The sequence below is a fragment of the Dermacentor albipictus genome, unplaced genomic scaffold (genome assembly GCF_038994185.2).
Source record: "Dermacentor albipictus isolate Rhodes 1998 colony unplaced genomic scaffold, USDA_Dalb.pri_finalv2 scaffold_14, whole genome shotgun sequence".
Lineage (NCBI taxonomy): Eukaryota > Metazoa > Arthropoda > Arachnida > Ixodida > Ixodidae > Dermacentor > Dermacentor albipictus.
In genome coordinates, this window is record NW_027225568.1 from 10536814 (window position 1) to 10562158 (window position 25345).

The 25345-nt window shown below is 49.4% G+C and overlaps 2 protein-coding genes across 2 annotated transcripts; one reads left to right on the forward strand and one right to left on the reverse strand.

Annotated features, from left to right (window-relative positions):
- The first annotated feature begins 1682 nt into the window (after positions 1 to 1682).
- Positions 1683 to 3593, forward strand: LOC135913447 (MAP7 domain-containing protein 1-like). The gene is made up of 2 exons (XM_065446015.1): positions 1683 to 1919; positions 3109 to 3593. Exons 1-2 carry the CDS (start codon positions 1757 to 1759, stop codon positions 3591 to 3593), a joined length of 648 nt encoding a protein of 215 aa, XP_065302087.1. The 5' UTR covers positions 1683 to 1756.
- A 2357-nt stretch (positions 3594 to 5950) lies between these two features.
- Positions 5951 to 13348, reverse strand: LOC139051708 (putative nuclease HARBI1). The gene is made up of 3 exons (XM_070528683.1): positions 12239 to 13348; positions 11010 to 11221; positions 5951 to 10670 (listed from the first exon to the last, which is right to left on the reverse strand). Exons 1-3 carry the CDS (start codon positions 12815 to 12817, stop codon positions 10355 to 10357), a joined length of 1107 nt encoding a protein of 368 aa, XP_070384784.1. The 5' UTR covers positions 12818 to 13348; the 3' UTR covers positions 5951 to 10354.
- Positions 13349 to 25345: the final 11997 nt, after the last annotated feature.

Here is a 25345-nt window from a genome sequence, read left to right on the forward strand (position 1 = left end):
TAATTAGTCGATTATTCAGTGGCCGAATGATACAGGACGAGCGTGGCCGAACCGCTAAAGTGTCCACGTCGAAAGAACTCGAGCTCGCGGGATCGGAATGGGAGCGCGTTGCCTGCACGCGAGACCTGCTTCCCTACTGTCCCAAAAGGGAAGCCCCCGCTGACCCGCAAGAGAGATTCTAAGGAAGGAAGTTGAAGTGTGGGATTTAAGTGCAGCGCACTAACCCCCGTATTCACAAACCAAACTTAACTTATCGCGATAAGGTCACTTATGAAAGGACGAGAAAAGTATAAGTATAAGGAAAGAACAAGGTGCGTTTCGAAAACGCACCTTAACGCGCCATAAGTGTGCCTTATGAAAGGCACCCTTCACTTGTTAAGTGTTTTACCTGGGAGCGAGGCTAGAGAATTTTTTGCTACGAAATAGATACTTTGACGACGTTTAAACTGCTTTTATTATAAGAAAGCAATAATGGCATGCACACAAGCATCTGTACATAAATAATGTATAAACGCTTGATAAAACTTGATGAAACGCTCGCCGTTTTTGGTGAGTCCGCTATTTACGTCTGGCCACGTTGGTCTAATCCACTCGACGCAGCGCACGTTTTTGTACAGTCTTCTCCAGATTGGTTTTGTCCGTGTTGTGTTGGTATTTCGTTCGTCCGTGTTTTGCCCTGTTATTACTTCCTTCGCTTTTTCTTGCTTATTTATAATTAGCTGTGCATTATTTTACTCATTTTTTATCAGTTTAGTTGTTTAAATAGTCTAGTATTATCTTTTTTTTCGTAAACCGCGTTGAGAATGGAGCGGCGCAAAATTAACTTCACGGACGAAGAGCGCACCATCCTGATGGACCTGATGGAGAGGCACCGCGATGTGCTCGAGTGCAAACGGACTGACGCGGTGTCGGTCAACGCAAAGAAGAAGACGTGGGAAAAGTTGGCCGAAGAATTCAACAGTCGCCACAACGTCCGGCCACGAACGTCCAAGCAATTAAAGAAGTGCTGGGACAACCTGAAAGAAAAGTGGCGCCGTGCCAAAGCCGAAGACACGCGGGAAATATTCAAAACAGGTGAGCATTATTCCTCATGTGCCGAAATTTCTGCTTCTTGCTTGTATATATATTTGATGAAAGCACGGGAAGCCATCGCTACAGCTGATTTCTAGCGCACTCTGCAACAGCTTGTGCGTGTGCATACGGAACAGTGGCGAGGACATAATAAATTCATCGCCAAAAATAACGTTGCAGTAAACTTGCTTGATCGTAACATGCAGGCAAACAAAGGACGTGCCTACGCATGTTTGTTTTCCGCGACACACTTGCACGATCGGCAAATTTGCTCATGTTTTGGTTTCTTGAAGGCGTCGTTTGCTACCTCAAAGGACGTCTTGCTGTGAAAGAAACGCTACCTTATTTGTTTGCAAAGCGTGCTAATGCAGTCCTTGGGCGAACGCCATCAACTAGCTTTGTGTGTAGGCTTGTCGTGTAATGAAATACCAGGGGCAAGGAAAACTTGGGCACAGTTGCAGTTCATTAGCATATGCCTGGTGCTATGTGCGTGTAAGCACGGCGACCTGTGTCTGTATTTCTCTTGTGCTCAGCTAGCAGGGCTTCAAAATGACTTAAGCTACATCATGATGTGTTCATATGTTTCTGCCAGTATTTTCGAAGCGGTGAAACTGAAGAGGTATCGTTATTTTGCTAACGTTGATATTTGCTTTTCAAAGGTGGTGGCGCCCCGGCAGGATGCCACATGAATGACGAGTTGCTCAGGGTCGGTGCAGTGGCAACTCACATGGCCACACGCCTTGTGAATCCATTTGACAGCGACTGCACTGGCCCTGGCACAGAGCCAACGCCAGCTGTAGCAGCACTGCTGACTTCCTCACAGCCGGGACGAAGCACTGATGCAGATGGTGAGTATGAGTTTATGTGCAATATTATATCTGGACTAATTATTTAGGAAACTAGATTTGCTAATACAGAAAGGCACCAAATGAGGCATTGCAGGTGGCTAATGAACAACTCGTTCTGTATTACGCATTTGACACAGCAGTATTGCAAGAAACTAAGCTACTTTTTAATGTCGAAGTGCTGACATTACTTTTGGGCATCATGGTGATGAGGTTGGAGCAGTGCAGCAAGGGTTTTATTTATGGTTTCGTATAATGGACACTATAACGAGGAATGATGCAGTCATTGGTTCTGTCTCAAAGGCTTCCAAAACTGGTTTTTGCAGTTGCATTTGTGCATTATTTCATTGTTTTCATGTCAGTGTTGCAAACGGAAATCCCTTATTTTTTACAGTGGAGTGGTTACATCGCCAAAGTTGTACGTGTGCAATGTACAGTACACATGGATCGATATGCTCTTGCACTGTCTGGATCCAGAGGAGATGTCATAATGTTATCTGCTCTGAACATACGAGAGGCACCATGCCTTGTGGAGATAACTGTAAATTGACCATGTTGTGTCGTGTACTCGATATATGATTAGCTGTGTATGTTCATGGGTGCCTATGCTGTGTGTTTGTGGTCATACATGTGTTTCATTTGTTGCCACATGCGTGTGGAATAGCAGGTACACTTGCTATTGGGCAAACCTCTCCAGCGTTTCCAAAGCGCCTCTTTTTCCCATGCAATAGTGCCCATAATTTCCTGTTTATTATGTACCGTCAACAAGCAATATACACAGAAAGCCTACCTGTGATGCAAATAACTGTCAGCATAGACACCATTGGTTTAGTTATTTTCGTGGCCCATGAAACAGAGAATGAGTCCTAATATGAGGATGAGCGGCTTGTATGCAAAAGTTTGAATGCAACCGCATAGTTATTACTGTCACCGTTTCATTCAACCTGCTTCAGCTGGATGCACCAGCAGGAACATGCTGTATTGTTGTGTGCTCACGGGCTTACATTGTGTCAAGTTCTTTAGTATGTCCTAATAGTAAGTACAGTGCAGTATTTTGTTCAACATCGGTGCATTATGTAGCAAGGCAAAAATGTCTGTATAGCTCACAGCGCACTCGTAAAAGTGGATTGTAAAAGGTACAAGCACTGTGGAAACGACACTAATGTCAACTCTGATTGCAATAACTTTGCAGATGCCGACATGGACTATGACGACTCCTGGCAGTGGGACATCGAAAACCAGGACGAAGCAGCGGCTTCGCAGTGTGCAGCGCCACCAAATGCTGAAACTGCTCAGCGTGTACCAGAGCCAGCAGCAGCCCTAGCTACATGCCCACCAGCTCCAGCCCCGCCAGCTGCTGTGCCGCCAGTGCCGACAGCCCGCCGGCGGATAAACGCAAGCCGGTCATCCTGCACAAGGGATGATGCTGTGAGGAGTGAACTTGGTGCTCGGCTTTCTTCACTCACAAAAGATGCTCAGAGAAAAAGGAAAGAGCACTTGCTCAAGATGAAGCTAACGCGTGAAGACCATGCACTTCGCATGGAACTCGCTCGTGAGGATCACAAGGATAGACTTGAGAAAAGGCAGGCAGAACATGCACAAATAATGGAAAATCTTAAAGCAAAGAAGGCCCTTATTGACCTAAAAATGAAGGTTCTGCAAAAACAGAATGAGTGAGGCAGAAGAAAAAGTTTTCGTGTATGATCATATGCCGTATTTACTCGCATAATCACACTTCTTCGTCAAAAAAATTGGTGCAAATCCAGGGGTGCGATCATTGTACGAGTTAAATTTCCCACGAAAAGAAACTTTTTTTTGATCCCGCATTTGCAGCACGGTGACAAGCAGGCGGCTGCCGTTGTCAGTGTGGGACACCGAAACAAAAATGACGGCCGGCGGAGCAAGCCGAACGCGATTATTGTTCTTCTTGTGAGTACATTACATGCATTGAAACAGTTCCTTCCGTATCAGTAATGAATAATGTTAATATCGGCACGTTTGCGACATAGCCATGTCTACTTTGAGGAGACAGAAACAGAGATGGGCACGCTTAGCTGCCAGTGACACAGAAACACATAGCGGGCATGCTGTGGAAACTGCGACATATGTCTTCACTGTTATCCTAATATGGCACGTTTCCACTAAGGGTGGGCGAATATCTTAGCTGCGTTACAAGCATGGGCGTATGAATAGGGTACATTTGTAACTTATCAGCGTAAACGTGGCCACTATTGTTGCCGCCCGCGATTTGTTGCGTGCCCATGAGTGCAGACGAGAGGAATCAAAACGCACCCTTTATGTTGTTGCTGTTGACCAAATCCATTATGATGCCTACAAACAAAGCCGAGGCAAGCTTGGTTGTAGTTTTTTTTTTTTTTTTCATGGAAGTGCAGAAAGTGATCGCATCTGCTTAAGAATGTTCGGTGCATGCAGACCTCTTGGTATGTTTTCAAGAATCGTTTGCGTAGCATTTGACAGAAGGTAAGTGCGATCATCATTAGCTAGACTTGGCACACGACATATCGCTGCGACAAGTTCAGGGTGCGGTCATTACACAGGAAAGAAAAAGTTGAATTTTGACGACAAAATTCAGGGGTGCGATCATTATGCGAGTGCAATCATTATGCGAGTAAATACGGTATGTCTTGTAATATATGTTTCGTGTATATCAAAGTACATGGGCATTGTGCAATTCTGCCACCATCAGAATGTATCAGCTACCGCAGCTTGGATCAAACGTGTAACCTCGAGCTCAGCAGCCCAACATATAGCCTCTGCATTAGTGCCAGTTTGCCTACATTGTAGCTGAAAATTAAATTAAATTCTGGGGCTTTACGTGCCAAAACCACAATCTGATTACGAGGCACGCCGTAGTGGGCCACTCCGGGAATATGGACCACCTGGGGTTCTTTAAAGTGCGCCTAAGTACATGGGTGTTTTCAGATTTTGTACACGGTCGTCCACTTCCAATTTGAACACGGCTCCGGGTTGCCGGCGAGGCCGGCGCTCCGCGGAGCGCCGCTCGTGGGCTCCGGGGTAACTAACGCGCCGGCGCACTGGCAGCCACAGGTCTGGCCTCAGCCGCCAGCACACACTAGTGCAGACGCGCTGTAGCAGACGACGCGGCTCCGGCCACGCTTGTGGCGGCCAGTGCGCCGGCGCGTTAGTTAGCCCGGCGCCCACGAGCGGCGCTCCGCGGAGCGCCGGCCACCCGGAGCCGTGTTCAAATTGGAAGTGGACGACCGTGTACATTGTAGCTTTGTACTCTTTCTCTCTCTCTCTTGTGATCCTCACATTGTATTTGCAGCATCAACAAATGATTGTATTGAAAAATGGCAGTTGTAGACGTTGGTGCCTTTCACAGCCATTCAGAAATGGTAAAGTTCATGTGAAGCTCATGGTCATCACGGGTAAACTTCATGGATTTTAGGCCCTGTAATTGCTCATTGCGCCATCCTCTGCACGCAGGCAGACAAGGGTAGACAGCTGCCCAACATATAGCCTCTGCATTAGTGCCAGTTTGCCTACATTGTAGCTGAAAATTAAATTAAATTCTGGGGCTTTACGTGCCAAAACCACAATCTGATTACGAGGCACGCCGTAGTGGGCCACTCCGGGAATGTGGACCACCTGGGGTTCTTTAAAGTGCGCCTAAGTACATGGGTGTTTTCATATTTTGTACATTGTAGCTTTGTACTCTTTCTCTGTCTCTCTTGTGATCCTCACTCTGTATTTGCAGCATCAACAAATGATTGTATTGAAAAATGGCAGTTGTAGACGTTGGTGCCTTTCACAGCCATTCAGAAATGGTAAACATGTGAAGCTCATGGTCATCACGGGTAAACTTTATGGATTTTAGGCCCTGTAATTGCTCATTGCGCCATCCTCTGCACACAGGCAGACAAGGGTAGACAGCTGGCTAGACGCCTTGAAAAGCACATGTGTATGTTTTGACTAGTGTTCCACGTGCCTTGCCTTGTGAGACTTCTCAAAAAGTCAGCACATTTTTCAAGGCATTTGGCCAGCCATCCATCCTCATCCGACCACCTGCAAAAGGCAGATTGAGCAAGTACAGGCCCTTACACAATTCATCTAATTCATATCTGTTTGACACATTGTTTGTTGCATGTTTTTGAAAGAGGCTTCAACAAGAAGCATTCTGCCGAGGGATGAAAGCGGCATCTAGATGTAGTTCATGTAACACGTCACGGCAAAATCTTCTGCTAGATAGAGCTTGACATATACATGAATCTCAATGCAGCAGAAGCCACCATGTCGAGAAATATGTGAAACAAGAATGAGTACTGTTTATTTCATTCTGTGCAGAGCATGCTGATAACATTTCTGTTGTGCCATGTGCACGCATGTGCAAACAATCACATTTTTAATGCTAGTCTCCTGAGAAACACAGGCATGATGTTTTGTACCACCAATTTCAAAGGCTCTGTATGCGATAACCATGTCTCACTGCATTGAATCCATTGGACAAGACAACTTATCGCTGAAATGTTCTATTGTGGAATTTGAATGTCATTGCACATGTAAAAAACAAAGCAACGTTAGGTAGCTCCTGCTCCTGGCCTTGAATTCGTAACAGCCAAAGTGCATAGGATCACTTTGTGGGGAAGCAGCATATTTAAAAGTTGTAAACAGTCTTGAATTTGGCAACGGTTAGGTGCTATTGATGGAGATTGTTGAAAAGGCATACGACAACTAGCAAAGCTGTGTTGCTGATGATAATCGGTGCACAACTGCCAACTGCATATTAAAGGGAAGCTGAAGAGTGCCGAATTCAATAAGACGCTCATATACGGATGTGGGAACCTTATAAACCATGCAGGTAAAATTTGGGGGGGGGGGACTTTTCACTTAAGAGTGACGTAATTGTCGGCTAAAATTGTGCTGTCGCCCCCCCCCCCCATCAATAACTGCACGCTGACGTCAGCGGAGACGGGAAACCGCGGCATAGTGACGTCAACACTAGTGTTTCGTTCCTTCACAGTCACCGCGACCATGCCTGACCGTGCTTGTTTCTGCGTGCGTGGCGTCATAATCTGCTTCGCTCGACCCCGCATTCCTTTGTTTGTATGTAGAGCGGTAGTCAACGTGCGCAGCATCAATTGAAGTGGTGGGCCAATCATGCCGGCGTTCTGTGCAGCCTACGCTTGCACGAACACCAGTGGCCGCGACAATGTTGTCTGCTGTGAAGCGAAATAAATTCAAGCGCTCGAGAACAACAGTGCTTGGAAAACAGTGATGGCAGGAAAACCTATTAAAAGTGAAGTGTGTTTACAATGGCATTGCTGATCTGCCAAAAAAGCTTTTGCATTCATGAACACATGCAAAGAAATAGTAACAAATCACAGTCGACGACTGATTTTTCGGACGCCTAATTTTTTGGACATGCTTGATTTTTCTGACTTTTTCCCAGCCCCAGGAGATACCTCACAAAGTCAGTGTATTACGTGGCTTAAAATTTCAGACACTCTAGGGAGGGCTGTTCGATCTTTTTGGACTTTCCAAGCAAAAGATGCCGCGCATCTTGAGCTGTGTCGCCGCCATCTTGTTTGTTTATATTTTCATCCTGTAGTCTCGAAACCGGTGCCGGTCTTGCATGGCGGTTCCTCTGCTACTCGGATGCTTGGTTGAGGCTATATGCTAGCAGCTTCCGCAACAGCGTCACTGCCGTAACGCAATGCTTTTTTTTTCTTCCTTTGTTCCTTCGATTGCCTGTTTGTGTTTGCAGGGTGTTGACAAGCTTAGCAGTAGCAAGCTACTGTGGCTCGCATTTGACTGAATCGGCTTCAGTGCTTCAAGACGCTGTTTCCGGAACTTTATTTTTTCGTACAACGTGGCAGCACTCAACAAAGTCGGTGTGACAACTTCCCGACGACTGCGCTGTGTGTACTGCTTAGCCAAGCATGCTAATTCACAATGGAGAAGAAATCTATGTTGTTGGCCTCGAGAATTCCGATGAACTGAGGCAAGTACGCCACAATGCCGATGGCGAAGAAAGTGGCAATCATCAAGTTCATCGAAGGTGGCCAATCACAGGCAGATGTCGCAAAAGAGTTTAAAATTTCCAAACATGCTCTTTCGGACTACATGAAAAACAAGCAAAAGATTTTGGAGGCAGCGGGAAAGTCTACTGGGTGTTGGCAGAAAAATGTAAGCCAAGGCACCTATCGAAAGCTCGAGGAGGCCCTCCTTGTTTGGCTGAAGTCAACAGTAGCAAGCAAATCCGTCTCCGGTGCCCTCCTCAAACAGAAAGCCAAGACGATGGCGCTTCAGATGAGCATTGAGGGATTTAAGGTCAGCGATCGCTGGCTGAAACTTCAAAAAGCGTGCTGATCTCAGTTTTTTGAAACTGTGTGGCGAAAGTGCAGCTGTTGACCTGAGCGTTGTTGCGAACTACCGCTGTGAAAAGCTGCAGTCGTTCTTACGGGAGTACTCGCCAGACGACATACTCAATTGCGGTGAGACCGGACTTTTTTTTTAAGCTTATGCCAGAGAAGACCCTTTCCATGGTGGAAAACACAGTAAGGAACGAGTTACTGTTTTGGTCGGCAGCAATATGTCAGGGACAGAAAAGCTGCCAATGCTCATCATCGGCAAGTCGAAAGTTCCGAGGTGCTTTAAAGGTGTAAAGTACCTGTCTGTCTTGTATGAGGCGAACAAGAAGGCATGGATAATACAGCTGTTTTTTGAAAGCTATGTGAGAAAACTAGATCATAAATTTGATCTAGAAGGCCGCAAAGTTTTGTTGTTTGTCGACAACTGGGCTGCACACGGGCACATAAACAACTTGCGTAGTTTTAGTAGAACAAAAGTCTGTGGGAGATATCGAGAAAAAAAATCATTTTTTTTTCTCTCTCGAAGTCTGTGTGAGTCGAGTTCTTACCCCCAAACACGACAAGTATCCTACAGCCGATGAACCAAGGCGTGATACGTAACCTGAAGGTGAAGTATCGGTCACGCTTGCTTTCGTGTGTGGCGTTGTGCCTCGACAGTGGAAACGCCTACTCTGTTGATTTGTTTGGAGCACTCAGCATGCTCGCTGATGCGTGGAAGTCGGTGGCCACCCACAACGCTGTGCAACTGCTTCCACCACGCGGGATTTGTGTTGAATGGCAACTCGGCTTTCTTGGACGAGGATAGTGTCGTCGAGCAGCTGTCTGGCAGTGAGCACCTCATCGACAACTTTCGCACTGCAGGCGTCAAAATTCCCTCGACCGTTTCGTTTTCGGAGTTCACGGACGTGGACAGCGAGTTGGAACTGTGCGCCGGGCTCACGGATGAATAAATCATTCGCCAAGTGCTTGCAGAGTCCGAGAGCGATGATGACTCGCATACAGCAGCGCAGTCGACCTAAGCTTAGCTGATGCAAGCGGTCGCAACTCTTTCGTCGGCTTATGGCGACACGACAGCTCTTGCCAAAATTCAGGCGGACCTGCTTGCACGCAAGCGAAGCATGGTTCAGAAGATCAATCACTTTTTCCAGCCTCTAACTCAATAGTAAGCAATAAATTGAGTTTTTGGGGGGCACATTTGCTTTTTCGGACTGCCTGATTTTTCTAACATTTTCGCGGTCCCTTGAGCGTTCAAAAAACCTGTCGTCAACTGTACCAAGTGCAGGTTAGCTTGATACATATTATAGGCGTGCAGCACGTGTGCTACAGCCAGCCCTGCAGTTTGGCCTACGTAGTTACTGTATATGGCCACAGAATGAGTGAGAGGATGACTTGCTGCTAGCAGGCTTTCTAAATGCAGCGCGAGAAGGTCGGGGCAACGAACACACATAGACGGGACGGGTGCAGATAGACAGATGGTAACTGGTCTTGGAAGACGGTATGAATACATGAAGTTGCCCAAACCTGGATTTTGATTTACTGCTAGCTCCTTCGTGTTAGCACGCTGAATGGAAGGTGCGTGTTTATCTCCCACCCTTGATGCCAGTTTCGTCGCAAAGCACCATGAATTTTCTATTCGCACATGTGTTGTGAAACAGCCTGCATGCAGCCACCATAACACAGTGCAAGTTTAAAGTATGCATGTGTTGGAAAGCTGGCGCACGCCAGGACGCTGCACTCCCCCTTCTCTCGCGGACAGAGAGAAACGGATCGTCCGGTTACGAGTAGCGTGCATATGCTGCGCTGATGAAGTTCACTACACATGCTACAAGAGCCGGGAAACTTTTCCCCCGTTTAAACCGTCTGCGTAGATTGCTGATATATTTGGGGCAGCACACAAAGAGCGCATCCCCGCTTACGTTCCACGAGGAGGCATGCAAGAACATAACACTACAGTTGTTTGCCCGGAAATGAACGTACTGAATCGCTGAATGCACCACCAGTTCAACCTACCTACCTGCCTATTTTTGTCCTTTTTAATTAAAGAGTAATCTAAAGTGAATGCATATGGAGTGAATGAATATGGATTTACGAGAAATAATCGGCAATAATACGAGCACGGGTTCTAAATCCACTGGAATCTTGTACTGCGGTCTGTGGCTGTCCATTCGGCAATGTTGGTCCAGGCTGGTGAACACTGGGTGCAGTGAGGGGCTGTACATCGGGAGGGCATGGGTCACGCAGAATTCTGCTGAGGTTGTGAAGTGCCGCACATGCAGTGATAACTACAAGTGTAGTGTTTGTTTGAAGTTGCAGCTTCATCTGAAGGCATGGAAATCTCCTCTTCCATATCCCGAACACACGTTCCACACTGTTTCGTGTTTTTGCTTGTGACTTGTTGTACCTGAAAAAAATAGCTGCATTATTTTTCTTTGCCGTGAAAACATTAACAGAAAGAGAGGCGATCAATTGCTCTTGATGTAATATGAACAGTGCTTTGTCTTTCTTTGTTTGATGCATTTTGCCTTTCGGCGATGAGCTCTTGAAATGAATTGCGGGAACATTATTGAAAATGAGCAAATAAAAAGTGTTTCAATTCTGTGTTGGCTTTTGTCTAGTCTTGCATGTTCAAATATGTTGCTTTGCATGCAAGAAGCTTTTCGACCATTTTTGCAGGACACTTTCTTCTTGAAAATAATTGTGATAATCTGCAGCACTGCCTCATAGAAATTAGCTAGCTTGCCTGTACTCTGGGCTGCCTTGGTCAGGATCCTTGAGTGGAGTCATGAGGTATGGCCTGCAGGCATAGCCCATATCTCCGAGAAGAATCCCGGGGACGACACCAGTCTCGTAGAGCACTCTTGCACGGCTGCTGTCGAAAATTCTGCTATCATGGGCAGACCCTGGCCAGCTGGCCACTACATCATAAAATTGTAGGTCAGGGCCCGTGATGCCCTGCAAAACAGCAACTTTCATTAATAAGGGCGGTAGGTATCCAAAATGTACTTGCACATAGAGGAAATTCTGTACAGGTAAGCATTTTATGGTGGCGTCACATTCATAACCGACAGACTGGTTGACTTTTTTTGTCATTAGTTAAGTATGAGCATTACTGTAAAGCCCCACAGTAATGGTTATATTGATTGTGCAAAATGCGCGAATACACTTGTTGAAACCAGAGTGGTAAAACAAAAGCGGGTGCTCCAATAATCCTGTTCTCGTAATAGTGTAGCTCTGTGATAGAGTTATGCAGTGGAATCTGATTACATGATCATGTTCGATACGAATTTTTGAGTCATCCCGGCCCAAGTACATTAGCTTAACAACGTGCTAAATTTCAGATTTTGCGAACCGCTTGTAACGCGCTTGGTGATCCGAAGAGCCGAGTCGTCGTGTGATCTGCGGTACGTGCGAGCGTGAATAATTAACGAACGCGTGCAGCGTGAATAATTAACGAACGCGTGCATATGCTTCCCCAAATTTCATGACGCAATCTTCGCCGCATAACAGCACTGTATTCCGACAAAGGTGACTTTAGCAATTATATGTACCCTTGCCGAATTTTCAGGCGTGTTTGTTCTCATTACGTTCCGTTACATTGGGGTTAATAACCTACTGATATTTTTTATGTCCCTAAAAATACACACACAATCGAGATTATACTGGGTGAAAACGTAAAGGGTTATATACTGGCGGCGCTGTGATTTCATCGGCACGACGCTGAGGAAAACGTTGCCGGTTCAAAGTGCTGGTCACGGCACTTGCATTTTAATGAGGGGCAAAACGTTGGTGCAGATTCGGGTTAGCAAATTCGAAACATCGACAACTGTCGTTGCACTGGCGGTGTGAAATCGCGTCGTAAATGATTCTGGTGGTTTACTTGGTGTTACGTCTGTTACATACAGAGTCGTACTACCAGCGGCATTCTGTACCGCTTCTGTTTGCGTTACGGTATTTGAAATGGGCACTCACCTGAACATTTATCGAAAAGTATCCTTTCCGGTTGCGATAAACCTCGGCGTGGTCACCACCAGGGCTCTTAATCGGCACATGGGTGCAGTCAATGCACCCGCTGACACCGGGAAACTTTCCTAACTTATAAAATTCGCTCATCACACCGCTCACTTCTGAAGCGGCAGGGAACTTCACAAGCGCGGTGAACAGGCTTCTCGCGATCATGGTGGATACGCGCTCGATGACCCGAGAGACCGTTGGCTGCGAAACATTTACGAGGTCCCCGGTCACAATTTGAAATGTGCCTGCTCCATAGAACCGCAGTGTTATAAGGAGCTGCAGGAGAGGCGGCACAGGGAACCCACGTCCGTCGGTGCGTTCCCGCAGAGGCAGCATTGCGAGCAGCTGCTGCACGGCACTTTTGCTGAAGCGGAATCGGCACAAAAACTCGTCGTCGTTGTAAAGCTCCATCGGATTTAAACGATCCCTGACTACTCGACGCGGCGGCGATGCGTATTCGTAGGCTGCTCCAGTCGATATTTCTTCGTGGCGATCCAGGTAGCCCACAAACTCCTCGAAGTCGTCCATCGCCGCCATTTTGTTTGTTTACAAGGGAGCGTTAAGGTAGGTCAGAGGCTACCTTAACCGAGCCTTACTTATCACGACCATAAGTACGAGAAAAGTTCTGCGATAAGTACAAGGTTGGTTCTTGAAACGCGTTAAGGGCTGTTCACTGACTTAAGTCATAAGCATAAGTATAAGTTTGGTTTGTGAATACGGCGGTAACTGTCTCTCCGCGGAGGACACCTCAACCGCACTGCACAAGGGGAATTAAAAGATAGGTGAGAGAGAAAGATAGATAAAATCGCGGCGGCGACAGCCGCAGCGGCAAGGCCGTGGGTGGGGCAGGTTTACAGGCGGCTTCGAAGCGCCGCGTCCTCGGCGAATGCCAAGAGCGCGCGGAAAAGGCGCCTGTGTTGCGAGATGCAGCCCGAGGGATGCAGCAAGTCGTCGAGCGTAGCACACGGTAAGTTTAGCGCACGATACACTTGCGCAAGAGCAGATCGGGCGGGCGAGAGAGCAGGACACTCACACAGCTAGTGTTCCAGCGTCTCGGTCGCGCCGCAGTCCTCGCCTGTACAGCGCCAGGCGCTGTCCTGTATATGCTCCCTGCGGGAGCATATACAGGAACACTACTCGCAGAGGGGAGAGGGGGCTCGTAGCAGACGATGCTTTCTCTCGGCGGGCCACACGGAGCGGGTCCGTAAGGCGAGGAGGAAGGCGCGCTCGCGCCTAGTGAAGCCGGCCTCCGGGAGATGGCGTGGCGGGCGTCCCCGCGCAACCCGGTCGTCAGGATGGCGAAGCGCGAGCTCTCGGCGTATCCTGTGCGGCGCGGCGTCGAACGAGCTGACCCGCCGTGTGATCGGCGTGTTGACATCGTGTGCGCGTCGCGCGAGCTTGTCCACGGCCTCGTTACCGGCGACGCCAACGTGCGAAGGCACCCACTGCAGCCGTAGGTCCAGTCCCCGCTGCTGCAAGGCGTGCAGTCTGCACGCAACACGCTGAGCGAGCAGTGGGGCGCGTTCCTCCAGTAGCAGCTGCTGCAGTGCGGGCCTTGAGTCGGTTAGAATCGCCGCTCGAGTGATGTGCGGCGATTGCTCAAGCGCGTCAGCAGCCAGGTGCAGTCCCACGAGCTCAGCAGTGGTGGAAGTGGCTCGGCAGGGCAGGCGGCACTGGCTTTCGATGGTGAGGCTCGGGGCGAAGCAGGCAGCAGCCGCGGAGCCGTCCTCGAGTACCGAGCCGTCCGTGTACAGGTGCGCTCTCCCTGCCAGGTCGTCCTCTATCCTCGCTGCAGCCTCCTGTACGATGGCGCAGAGAGGCGTGCGGTGCTTGGAGTGGACGCCTGGCAGTTCGAGACACACGTCCAGGGGCACGGCGAGACTCGGTGGCGGCCAGTCTGGTGGGGGAGCTGGCGGGTCAGCCACAATTGCCTCGAACAGCTCGAGCATCTTGCCCATACGGGATGCTGGGAGCTGCCGCAGTAGCGAGACGATGGGGCTCGCGTCGGGGGTGCTGGAGAGGCGCTCGATGTGGCCGAGCGCGCGGAGATCGGCCGTCAATGAGGGAGGCCATGCGCCGGTTTCCGCAAGGGTCTCCGCCACTCGTGATGCTCGCGGCAAGCCATGACACATGCGTAGCACTCTGCGGTGATCACCATCGATTTTGCGCCACTGTGAATCGCGCACACTGCACAGTGGCAACGCGTAAAACACCCGCGAGAGCGCCAGCGCACTGTACATGTTAGCCGCAAACGATGGAGGGCTGCCGTCTCCGCGCGCAAGTAGCCGGCGTATCGCGCACTCAACACGTAGCGTTTCGGCTCGCAGGCGTCGCACAGCCGGAAGCCAAGTGAGGCGGTGGTCGATTGTGAGGCCGAGGTATCGCACCGTCGGCTGCCAACTCAGTGGCACACCATCAACGAGCACGCGGCCGGTGTAGCGTCGCGTGGAAGCGTGAGGGTGCACCATGAACGCCTCACTCTTGGTCGACGACAGCTGTAATCCGATCGCTCGTAGGAAGCCGGCGACAGAGTCGAGAGCCTCCTGCAGCTCGCGACGCATCTCGGCGATGGCAGTCCTCGGTCCCCGCACGTAGAGGGCGACGTCGTCCGCGTAGACAAGAGCACGCACAGGGAAGCGACCACCTTTCGGTATGCACTCAATGATGGGAGCGAGGGTGAGGTTGAACAGAAAAGGGCTCAACACACTACCCTGAGGCACACCGGTGGTCACTGGTCGTGGCGAGCTGGTTGCGCGGCCCACGCGGACGGCGAATGTCCTGTCGGCGAGGAAAGCCTTGACGTAGGCAAGCAGGTTGCCGACCACGCCGAGAGCCTCAACAGCCGAGATGATCGGTTCGTGCGGGAGCGCATCGAAGGCGCTACGCACGTCGAGGAGAAGGAGGAAGGCAGCTTCTCCCTCGCGTCTGGCCTGTTCCAGCGTGCCGACAACAGTAGCGATGCAGTCGCCAGTCGATCGGTGTGCTCGGAAGCCGCACTGCTCGGGTGGGAGGGCACCGCGGGCCCGCGCGATCCACTGCAACCTCGAGAGCGCCATCGTCTCCATGGTCTTTCCCGGCACCGAAGTCAGCGAGACGGGCCGGTAGGAGGCGAGCTCGCGTGCAGGCTTGCCGCGCTTCAGCACCGGCACAACGACAGCACAGCGCCAGGGGTCCGGCAGGCAGCCCTCGCGGAACACGGCGTTGTAGGTGGACAGGAGATGCCGGCGGTGGTCGTCGTCCAGGTTTCGGAGCATTTGGTGTGTGACACCATCTGCTCCGGGGGCGCTGCGGCGCCTCCTGCGGCACAGGACGCGCTGCTGCTCGTGAAAGGTGAAGTCGTCGCTGCACAGGCTGTCAATCGCCAGCGCGGTATGCGCGCGATCTTCCCCTCTCACGAACACAGCCGTGTAGAGCGCCCGCAATGCAACCGCAGGGACGCCGGGTGAAGTGGAGACTGCGATGGCAGCGAAGGAGTCGGCGAGGAGCTCCGCGAGCGCCATCTCGGTGATTCCGCGCGCAACAGCGATGGCGAGCACCGGCCAGCGAGGAGTCTTCCAGCGCGCGCATGATGCGCCAGCCTCGGTGCTGGTTGCGCGGGTCAGCGAGCGACGAGCAGAGTCGTGCCCAACTTCGGCGGCGCAGCCGCTTCGCATGTCGTCGGCACACCGCGTCAAGTCTGTTGTATACCGTCCAGTCAGACGCGTCACCCGAGCGTATGGCACGGCGCTCAGCGCGGCGGCGGGCGGCGCGAAGGTTCAGAAGTTTGATGTCCGGTGTGGGAGAACCGGCAGGGACCACCGCACGCGTCGACGCCCGTCTCGCACACTCCGCGACGTGCTCGAAGAAATCGGTGTCACGCGACCACTCGCGGCACAAATCGCGGTACACCGACCACCGTACCACCACACACATACGGGTGACACCGCGGCTGGGAGAGGTGGGAGCCAGGGTGATTGGGTAGTGATCCGATCCGGCAGTGTCGGGAGCGCGCTGCCACACGTATGAGCAGCGCTCCGAGACAAGTGCCAGATCGATCGCTGATGTTACCCCACTGCGGCGCACGAATGTGGGCTTCCCGTCGTTTATAACGTACAGGCCCAGTGAAGACGCGGCACCGAAGAGGGCCCTTCCCCGCTGATCCGACGTAGCACTTCCCCAGCCGCGGTGGTGAGCATTGAAGTCACCGCACACAACACAGTCCGCCGTCAGAGATGCCGTCAGGCGCACGAGAAAAGCGGAGTCGCGCTGTTGGCGGCGGTCGACGCGATCGGGGCGGATGTACACGGACGCGACGGAAGTGTCGGTGCCCTGTACGCGCACAGTCGCGGCCACGCACTCCACCACAGAGCTTCAAAGATGCGTCGTGTCTATAAGTACGTGCGGGAGAGCGGCGCGAATGTACAACGCGACGCGTGGGCGCTCGCACGGGTGGCTGCTGTCGCAACAGGGTGCCGCTGACCCGAATGCCCAGTCGATTGGTCCAGAAGCCGTACTCCCGCGGAGCGGCCTCCTCCTTGCCCTCTCTCCTTTAAGTCCCCGCTGTTGCCTCCGCACGCGCTACGACCTCCTATCTGGCTCCCCAAACTCCAGACATCCCGTCCGCGGCTCCGCGAGAAGAACAGCAGTTGGCGGGAAGACCTTGGCCTTGACCGCTCCCGTGGGACTGGAGGGAGACTGGTGGTTATTGCACCTCGGACCGTATAGGTGTAGAAGATTCGTTCACATAGCAGGAAGAGAAACAACGACAACAAAAAAGAAAGCATGGCCCACAGAACGCGCGAAACCCAACGTCATTTCTACGTAAACTGCCCCATCTTCGGCTTCCTCGAAAAGGCGCGACCTTTGTAGAATAGGCGCGACAGTTTGTGCTCGGACAATAACTTGCCTGCCGTTGCTTGTTCCTGTGAAACTGTCTCGAAAGTGTTGGACTGAATGTTCGGCTGCGGTTGATTTTATAGGGTTGATATTCCGGCATTATCGAAGACTTCAATCGGTGAGTTTTTTGTTTCATGAACAAAAATATACGCACTCTTAATCTTGTTCCGTACAAGCTGTGCCAAGTAAATTGAACAATTTTGCGAATGTGTTCCAATTTGTTGCGGGAACCTACACGAAACAAGGTTGCGATATTCTACTTACTTAGCAAAACTTTTTTTCACGTACCGTCAATCTCTCAAGGGATTATAAGAGGAAGGGCAAGTACATAGGTATAGCGTTTGCGAACGAAGAATATAAATATACTATATAATCACGAGTGTGTTATTGCAAAGGTTTTGCTTTCGCTGAACGAAAGAATTAATTGCTTCATCACAAATGCAATGTTTGCGTACAATTTACTATAACGACGAAGAATCTGAGAAAAGAAGAAACCAAACAAGAAAGAAAAAGAAAACACCTGATAAAGGGCGACGTTACCAGAGCCACGAAAACCATAGAGACGGAACTGGAAGTCCCAAGGGTTGACCCTCACCTCGCACACTTACTCGAGGCCAAGGCTTCGATACTTGCGCGATGGAGAAAGCAGCGTCTCAACAGACGCCTGCGCAAACGCATCGCGATCCTCAACCGAGACATAGATGAATACTGTACGGAGCTCACAAGACTCCAATGGCACAAACTCTGTTCGGCAGTAGACGGCCGCATGCGGACAGGAGGTAAGTGGAACCTTCTGAAACGCATGTTAGACGACAGCCAAACGAAGGATAATCAAAGTCACGCGCTAGACCGACTTCTACACTCACATAAAGGGAAAGGGGGAACGGAAGAGTCCTTCTTGGAAGAAATTGCCAAACGGTATCTTCCGCTAGGTGTCGCTCACCCTAATGATTACCCGATCATAAAGTGCGAAACCGCTCCCGAACTAGACGCTGCCTTCACGGAAGCAGAAGTCCGAGAGGCGCTACACAATCTAAACAGCAGGTCTGCTTCAGGACCCGACGGTGTAACCAACCGACTGTTGCGTAACCTAGACGACCAAGCCGTTACATTGCTGACGAAAGACATCAACCACGTGTGGGAAACAGGAGAGGTACCAACGCAATGGCGCACTGCCACGGTGGTCCTCATACCAAAACCCGGCAAACCACTTAACCTCGACAACTTACGACCCATCTTTCTTACGTCATGCGTGGGTAAAGTAGCCGAGCACGTAATTCAAAACCGAGTGTCACGCTACATTGAAGAACACGAACTCCTACCACACAACATGGTAGGGTTTCGACCCCACCTATCCACCCAAGACGTGATGTTACTCCTAAAGAGACAGATATTCGACGTTAAAACAAGAGACGTTCGAGGCATCCTCGCCCTCGATCTCACGAAAGCATTCGATACCGTCTCGCACCGCTTCATACTGGAGTCTGTGGCAGGCCTCGGCCTCGGCCAGAGATTTCAGGAGTACGTACGCTCCTTCCTAAAAGACAGAGAAGCCCGACTGCGAGTCTCGAACCTTAAGTCGGACCCCTACGCGCTGGGCTCCGTCGGAACACCAGAAGGCTCAGTCATCTCTCCATTACTATTTAACATAGTGATGAAGGGACTTGCAGACAAACTACGACACATCCCAAACGTAAACTGCGCACTATACGCAGATGACATTACCATCTGGAGCCCGGGAGGCTCCCTGGGAGACATGGAGCAGGCATTACAGTCTGCCCTTGATGCCACGGAAGAGTACCTTCTAAACACAGGAATGAAACTATCCTCAAAGAAATCGGAACTATTACTATTTCGCAAGTCTTGCCAAGGAGTCCGCCACCTAACACCTCTGGACGAACTTCCGCTCGCACTACACACAAGAGACGGACAACCGATTCCGCGAGTCAACCACATACGCATTCTTGGGCTCCTAATCGAATCCACCGGATGCCACGGACACACGATCAAACACTTAACCGCCAAAACCGAAAACATGATCAGACTCATCCACAGAGTCTCGGGGCGCAGGAAGGGTCTCCGCGAAGATAACCTTCTGCGCGTATATCACGCGTTCCTTATGAGTCACATTAATTACGTCGCCTCTGCCCACAACTGGACGAAACTAGAAAAGACGAAGCTAAACACACTCATGCGCAAAAGCATCAAACAGGTCTTGGGAATTCCACAAAGAGCAAGTACAGCAAAGGTTGACCAGCTAGGTATGCACAACAACATCGACGAAGTGATCGAGGCTCAGACTATGGCGCAAATACTCCGCCTATCCTCGTCCAAAGCCGGTAGGCTAATCCTAAATGACGCCAATGTCTCCCCGTCTCCCTATCTCGAGCACGCGGTTACCCTACCGAGCGAAATTAGAGACAAATACAAAGTCTCACCGTTTCCCAGAAACGTCCACCCACAACACAACATGGGTAGGCGCCGGGCCCGCGCCCGCGCGATTCTCGACCGCATCGACGCGGATCGTGAAGCCACCGCATTTGTAGACGCGGCCCAGTACGGCAGCACATCCACTTTCGCAATAGCGGTCGTGGACGGCAACGGAACGCTACGATCATCCGCATCGGTTAAAACGAGCACCAGCGCTAAAGCGGAACAAATAGCCGTAGCCATCGCCATGGCAGACCCCACATTTACTCATGTCTTCACGGACTCGCGTGCCGCAATTCGGGCCTACGAATGCGGCAACGTATCTAAGGAAGCAGCGCGTATACTACTAGCGAGCTCAAAAGAGAGCAAACGGTGCCTCTGCTGGTTCCCCGCTCACATGGGGAAAGACATTCACCCGCAAAAAGCTAACCTCAATGAAACGGCCCACGACCGTGCGCGAGAACTTGCCCGCCGCGACGGTCCCACGGCCTACGAGGGGCTGGACATTCAGTTTAATGACCTGCTGCTCACTTACCAAGAGATCACCTCCCACTATCGGAAAGGCAGAACCAAATTCCCGCTCCCACACGCCAAACTCGAACGCGCGCAGGCGGCCGCGTTTCGAATGCTACAAACGGACTCGTATCCGTCGCGAGGCCTACTAAGTCACTATAACTCAGAAATCCCGGCAAATTGCCCAGACTGCCCAGAACTTTATTGCTCACTCTCGCACATGCTCTGGCAATGTACCGCGTTACCAAAGGGCCCTCTCTCCAGTGAGCCCGAATGGGAGGAAGCCCTCAAATGCCCGGACCTCAAACTTCAACTCAAGGCCGTCCAGAGGGCCCAAGAACTGGCGGAGCGTCACCACGCTCCCGTCCCGACTTGGGTGTCGCCTACGGTTTCTGCCGGAGGAGTTCCCTGCGGGGGATCTCCAACGGATTGAAACTCCTCAGGACTTCAATAAAGTTCTTGACTGACTGACCTGAGAACACATGTGATATGAAACACCTAATGAACATGACAAATAGGATGCAGTCATGCGCGTAATGCATCATACAGAAAGAACACCCATAGATTAAAGTGTTAGGCTATGAAGATCTGTAACAAACGGGAGTTTGTAAATCAGAGCTCTAAGCCGAGGAGATGCTTTCCCACTGAATTAGGAAATGTATCTACTGAGGAGCTGTTACGAATGGATTGACTCAGTTTATTCCAGTCTCTTATCGCTAAAGTAAATAACCAATTCTTAAAGCAGTCGGTATGAAAAAAATACTCATTGAGTCTTTGTGTGTGTTTATGTCGCGTTGGCCGTGTTTCATTTCTGGAGATGTATATAGAGGTATCAATATTAGGCTTGTTGTGCAGGAGCTGGTACATAAGTTTAGAACGGGCTAGTACAGCTCGGGTTTGTACTGTTAGGATTCGGGCTTTGTCAAGTAGGTTGGTGGGCAAGTCTGTTAGATTATGTCCATTGTGTATGTACGGTAGACCTTTTCTTTTTCCCTCTTCTACTTTTTTTATTATTTGTTCAGTGTATGGGAACCAGATAACATTTGCGTACTCAAGGACTGACCTGACGAAAGTTTTGTAAGCCAGAAGTTTTGTATCGAGTGGTGTTAGTCGGAGGTGTCTTCCAAGAAACAAAAGGCGTTTCATTGCAGTCGCTGTAACGTTGTTTATATGGGAGTTCCATCTGAAGTCATGCGTTGACATTATTCCAAAGTACTTGTGTTCATAAACTCGTATTAGTAGCACATCGTTAACGGTATACATAAAGCTCAAGTAACTTTTCCTTCTGGTGATATAAAGAACAGCAGATTCCTTAGTATTGATGGTCATCTGGCAGTGGGCACACCAGTTAGACACAGCTTTCAAGTCGTTTTTTATGTTCTATGGTCATCATGCGAGTTAATATGTCGATAAAGAATGCAGTCGTCTGCAAATAGCCTAATGTTTCCTGTGATTTTTGCGGGTAGGTCATTAAAAAAAATTAGAAGTCATCGCACACATCGGCACATTGTAGCGACGGTGAACAAGCAGACACTGTGAAAAACAGTGAGTCTTCTGATCGGGGGTAGATGTCGCCCATTGGGTCACGTTCAAAGAGCAAAACAATGTACACTAGATGATATTAAGCTTATATACATAAACAAGTGGCAAGAAGGTCGACACGAGGAAGAGGCGATGGTCGCAGACGCACGTGCCACAGATGTTCCGGAGAGTAAATGGAACGCCTTTACAAAATGTGTTCCATTTACTTAGCCTAAGGAGGAATCTACGGTGCAGCGAGATTATGACCAGTGATGCTAGTGAGAACGAACGCGTACAAAAGCTGGCGTTCGCAAAGAGCCTGAGCAGCGTAGTCTATTCTTCGGGTGTAGCACTTAGTATAGTGTATAATATAGGATGAGCAAAACGAGAACAAGGTAAAAGCAGGAGCCAACGTTTCGACAAGTGGACTTGTCTTCTTCAAGGCGACGTATGCGTATGAGTATAGAAGTATTGTATGCGGTCGGATATCGCTAAGTGTATTAAAAGGCTCGCGTAAAGCGAAGGAATTTCCCCGGATATAGTGAAAAACGTTTGAATAATCTCGTGGAGATGTGGGCTAGAGCAAAGTAGGTAGCAATATAGGGTTTCATAAGGGTGTGATCACTCACTCACGCAGCTTCGCCGTCGCTGACGTTATCGATTTCCTCGAATTTCCATACCCACACATGGACGAATGATTTTTTTTTCTTCTGCCGTAATTACTTGTCTCTATTGGCACCGAGATCTCAGTGGCGCTCTCTGGCGTGTGACGTCAGCTATAGGAGACTCCGCTGGCGTGCCGCTTGCTTGCTTGCTGCGTGAAGGGGCGCTATTCTCGACACACATGGCGGCTGCACGGCCGCCATTATCCGCCATGTTTACTCTCTCATTGGCTGTGGAGAGCTCACGTGCTTTGAAATTTGTGCCGCGAAACGGAAGTGTTGCGAAATGTCATTTTGCGTTTTCATCAAGATGACGAAACGTGATGTGGAGCTGCAAATTTTATGGACTCGTACATTTTTTTGGTCCTTGGCGGATATATTGTGATGTTAGCGCTTCAAAAAGAATGTGAGCGGTAGTGTTCAGAAGCCAGTGCAACGCACCTGCAATTGCGCGAATATGTGGTGGCGATCCAATATATGCGCAATGCCAGCTTGCTGATTGGCTGAAGGAATATCTCGTGAGGAGCGTCACAGGAAGGGCTGTTTCGTAAACGTCTTTTTGACGAAGCGTGACGTTGCGCTGGGCCGCCATTGCTGAGATTTTCCGCCATAATTTTTGCTGCAACGAGCCGCGCATTATGCTAATGAGCAGCCATATGCAATGGCAGCCGAGATGAATACGTATCGCCACATTTTCCCCGTCGTTTGGCGCCACGAAAATCTTTTGTTGATTACGCGGGCTCATAGTATTTGCATCGCTCTCGGGTGGTGTTGGCATTTGTGTTTGGACCATCATTTTTTAACAGAACGCGTTTATACGAAATAATATTGGTTGAACATAGCAAACTTTCGGCAATGTTGTCCATTTTATGTTGTCCGCTAAATTTGTATTGTAATCAAGATTAATGCCTTTTCGCACAATCAAAAGTTATGACAATGGTCCCCCAGTTGAAAAACACAACAGGAAATTTTAACAGTCTGTCGTATTTTGGGACGTTGTTTCTGTAGTTCTGTTGCCTGTAGTTCTGTTGTCTGTAGTGTGACGTCCTGTAGTAGAAAGTTCTGTAGTTCTTGATCAATATTTAATTAAAAATTGACAGAGACGTCCGTAAGGTTATGTAAATTTGTTAGTACAAAAAAGAAAAACATAAAAGTAAAAAAAAATTAAAAAAAAACGTCTTCGCCTAGGATTCGAACATGCGACCTCACGATTCCCAGCCCGGCATCTTACCACTGCACCACCGCTGACATGCTTTTCGAGTGTACGTTTTGGCCATGTGAATAGTACGACGTGCTGATGCGCTGATGTTTACATTTGCATTTTGAGAGCCAAGATCCGCTATCACTCCACGGCGTCAAGTGCCGCATTTCTAGAAGAGCAAGAGTGCTCGTACCATCGACAGGTACATCGTGCAGTGCTAGAACATCGATTTTGATGTACGATATCCATATTAAATAAGGAATTCAGAAATAGGCAACGTTGACTTTTAGGGTTATTACTGCTAGTTTCGACAGTAGTCTCTCGTTCTTTACACTTTTGAGCTCGCATATAATTCGTGTGTTCAATGCAAAATAGGTACATAAACATTCGTGGATGAGAGTTCTTTCTGACAGCATACTGGCTTCTCACGGCAGCACTGTACCAGATTAATGAGACCCGAGCGAGACAGCTTTTCACGCAACTTTGTGGAACAACCCAAATCTTCTTTTCTGCTTCGCATAAAGCTTGTGAAATATTCCTGGGAAATTAACTAATGTGTCAGTGTAACAGCACATGTAAGTCCACAGGCCTGTGTGCCACATCTTACCAAAAAAAAAAACGGATACGCAGCCATTCCCGCAGATGGTATGATTTTGATCAGCGGCCGATTTTGAGGAGGCCGGTAGGGCGTTGCTGGTGCCGCGTCGTCACGGCACAATTATAACTATTCGCCACGTCGACTTTATTACCGGTGTCGGTGCCATCAGCATTGCCGGCTTCATAGAAGCGCGATTGAATACCGCGCAAGAGAAAAGTACAGTGTACACCACCGATGCGAAAACATACAATTTTAAAGGACCGCGACGGAAAGCGTTTCTGTTGCGACTTCGGAACTCTTGGCCGTCGCGACCGAATGTTTCTGCTGCGACGTCAGAATTGGTGTCGTAACGTCGGAGTCGCTGTCAGGATATAAAGCTGTTGTTCCGACTTCGGAACTCTTGTTGTCGCGACAGAATGCTTCTGTTGCGAAATCAGAATTTCTGTCGTAATGTCAGAAATGTCTCCCAATTAAGAAATGTCAAGAATTTCTGTCGTACAACAGAATTTCTGTAGTTGCGACAGGAATTCCTTTTGTCTTTTTCAACAAGGCACTACAGAAGCTTGTCGCATCACACAATTTCAGTGCACTTCTGTTGTCATCATTGGGTACATGTTGCCGCGATAGGTTTCCGTTGTGGAACAGTTCTCTGTAGTACAACAGAAGTTTGTCCATTACTTCAGGAACACTTTTGTTATGACAACTGGGGGCCTGTTGCAATGATAGGCTTCTGTCGTACAACATTTTTCTGTAGTACAACAGAAGTTGGTCGCATTACTTCAGGAACACTTCTGTTGTGACAATTGGGGGCCTGTTGCCACAATAGGTTTCTGTAGTATTTCAACAGCTCTCTGTAGCACTACAGAAGTTTTTCGGGTTACTTCAGGAACATTTCTGTTGGGACAACAGGGTGCCTGTAGTGATGACAATTTTTTCTGTAGTACTACAAAAATCTGTTGTAGAGCTTCAGCTTTCTGTTGTAACAACAGACATACGACAGACTGTACTTCTGTAGTAGCAACAACAAATGTCTGTTGTACATCAGAAAAGTCTGTCGCTCCATCAGGAATCTGTAGTTACTACAGAAAAATCCTGTTGTACAACAGAAATTTCTGTAGTACTACAAATATCTGTTGTAGAGCTTCAGCTTTCTGTTGTAACAACAGACATACGACAGACTGTACTTCTGTAGTAGCAACAACAAATGTCTGTTGTACATCAGAAAAGTCTGTCGCTCCATCAGGAATCTGTAGTTACTACAGAAA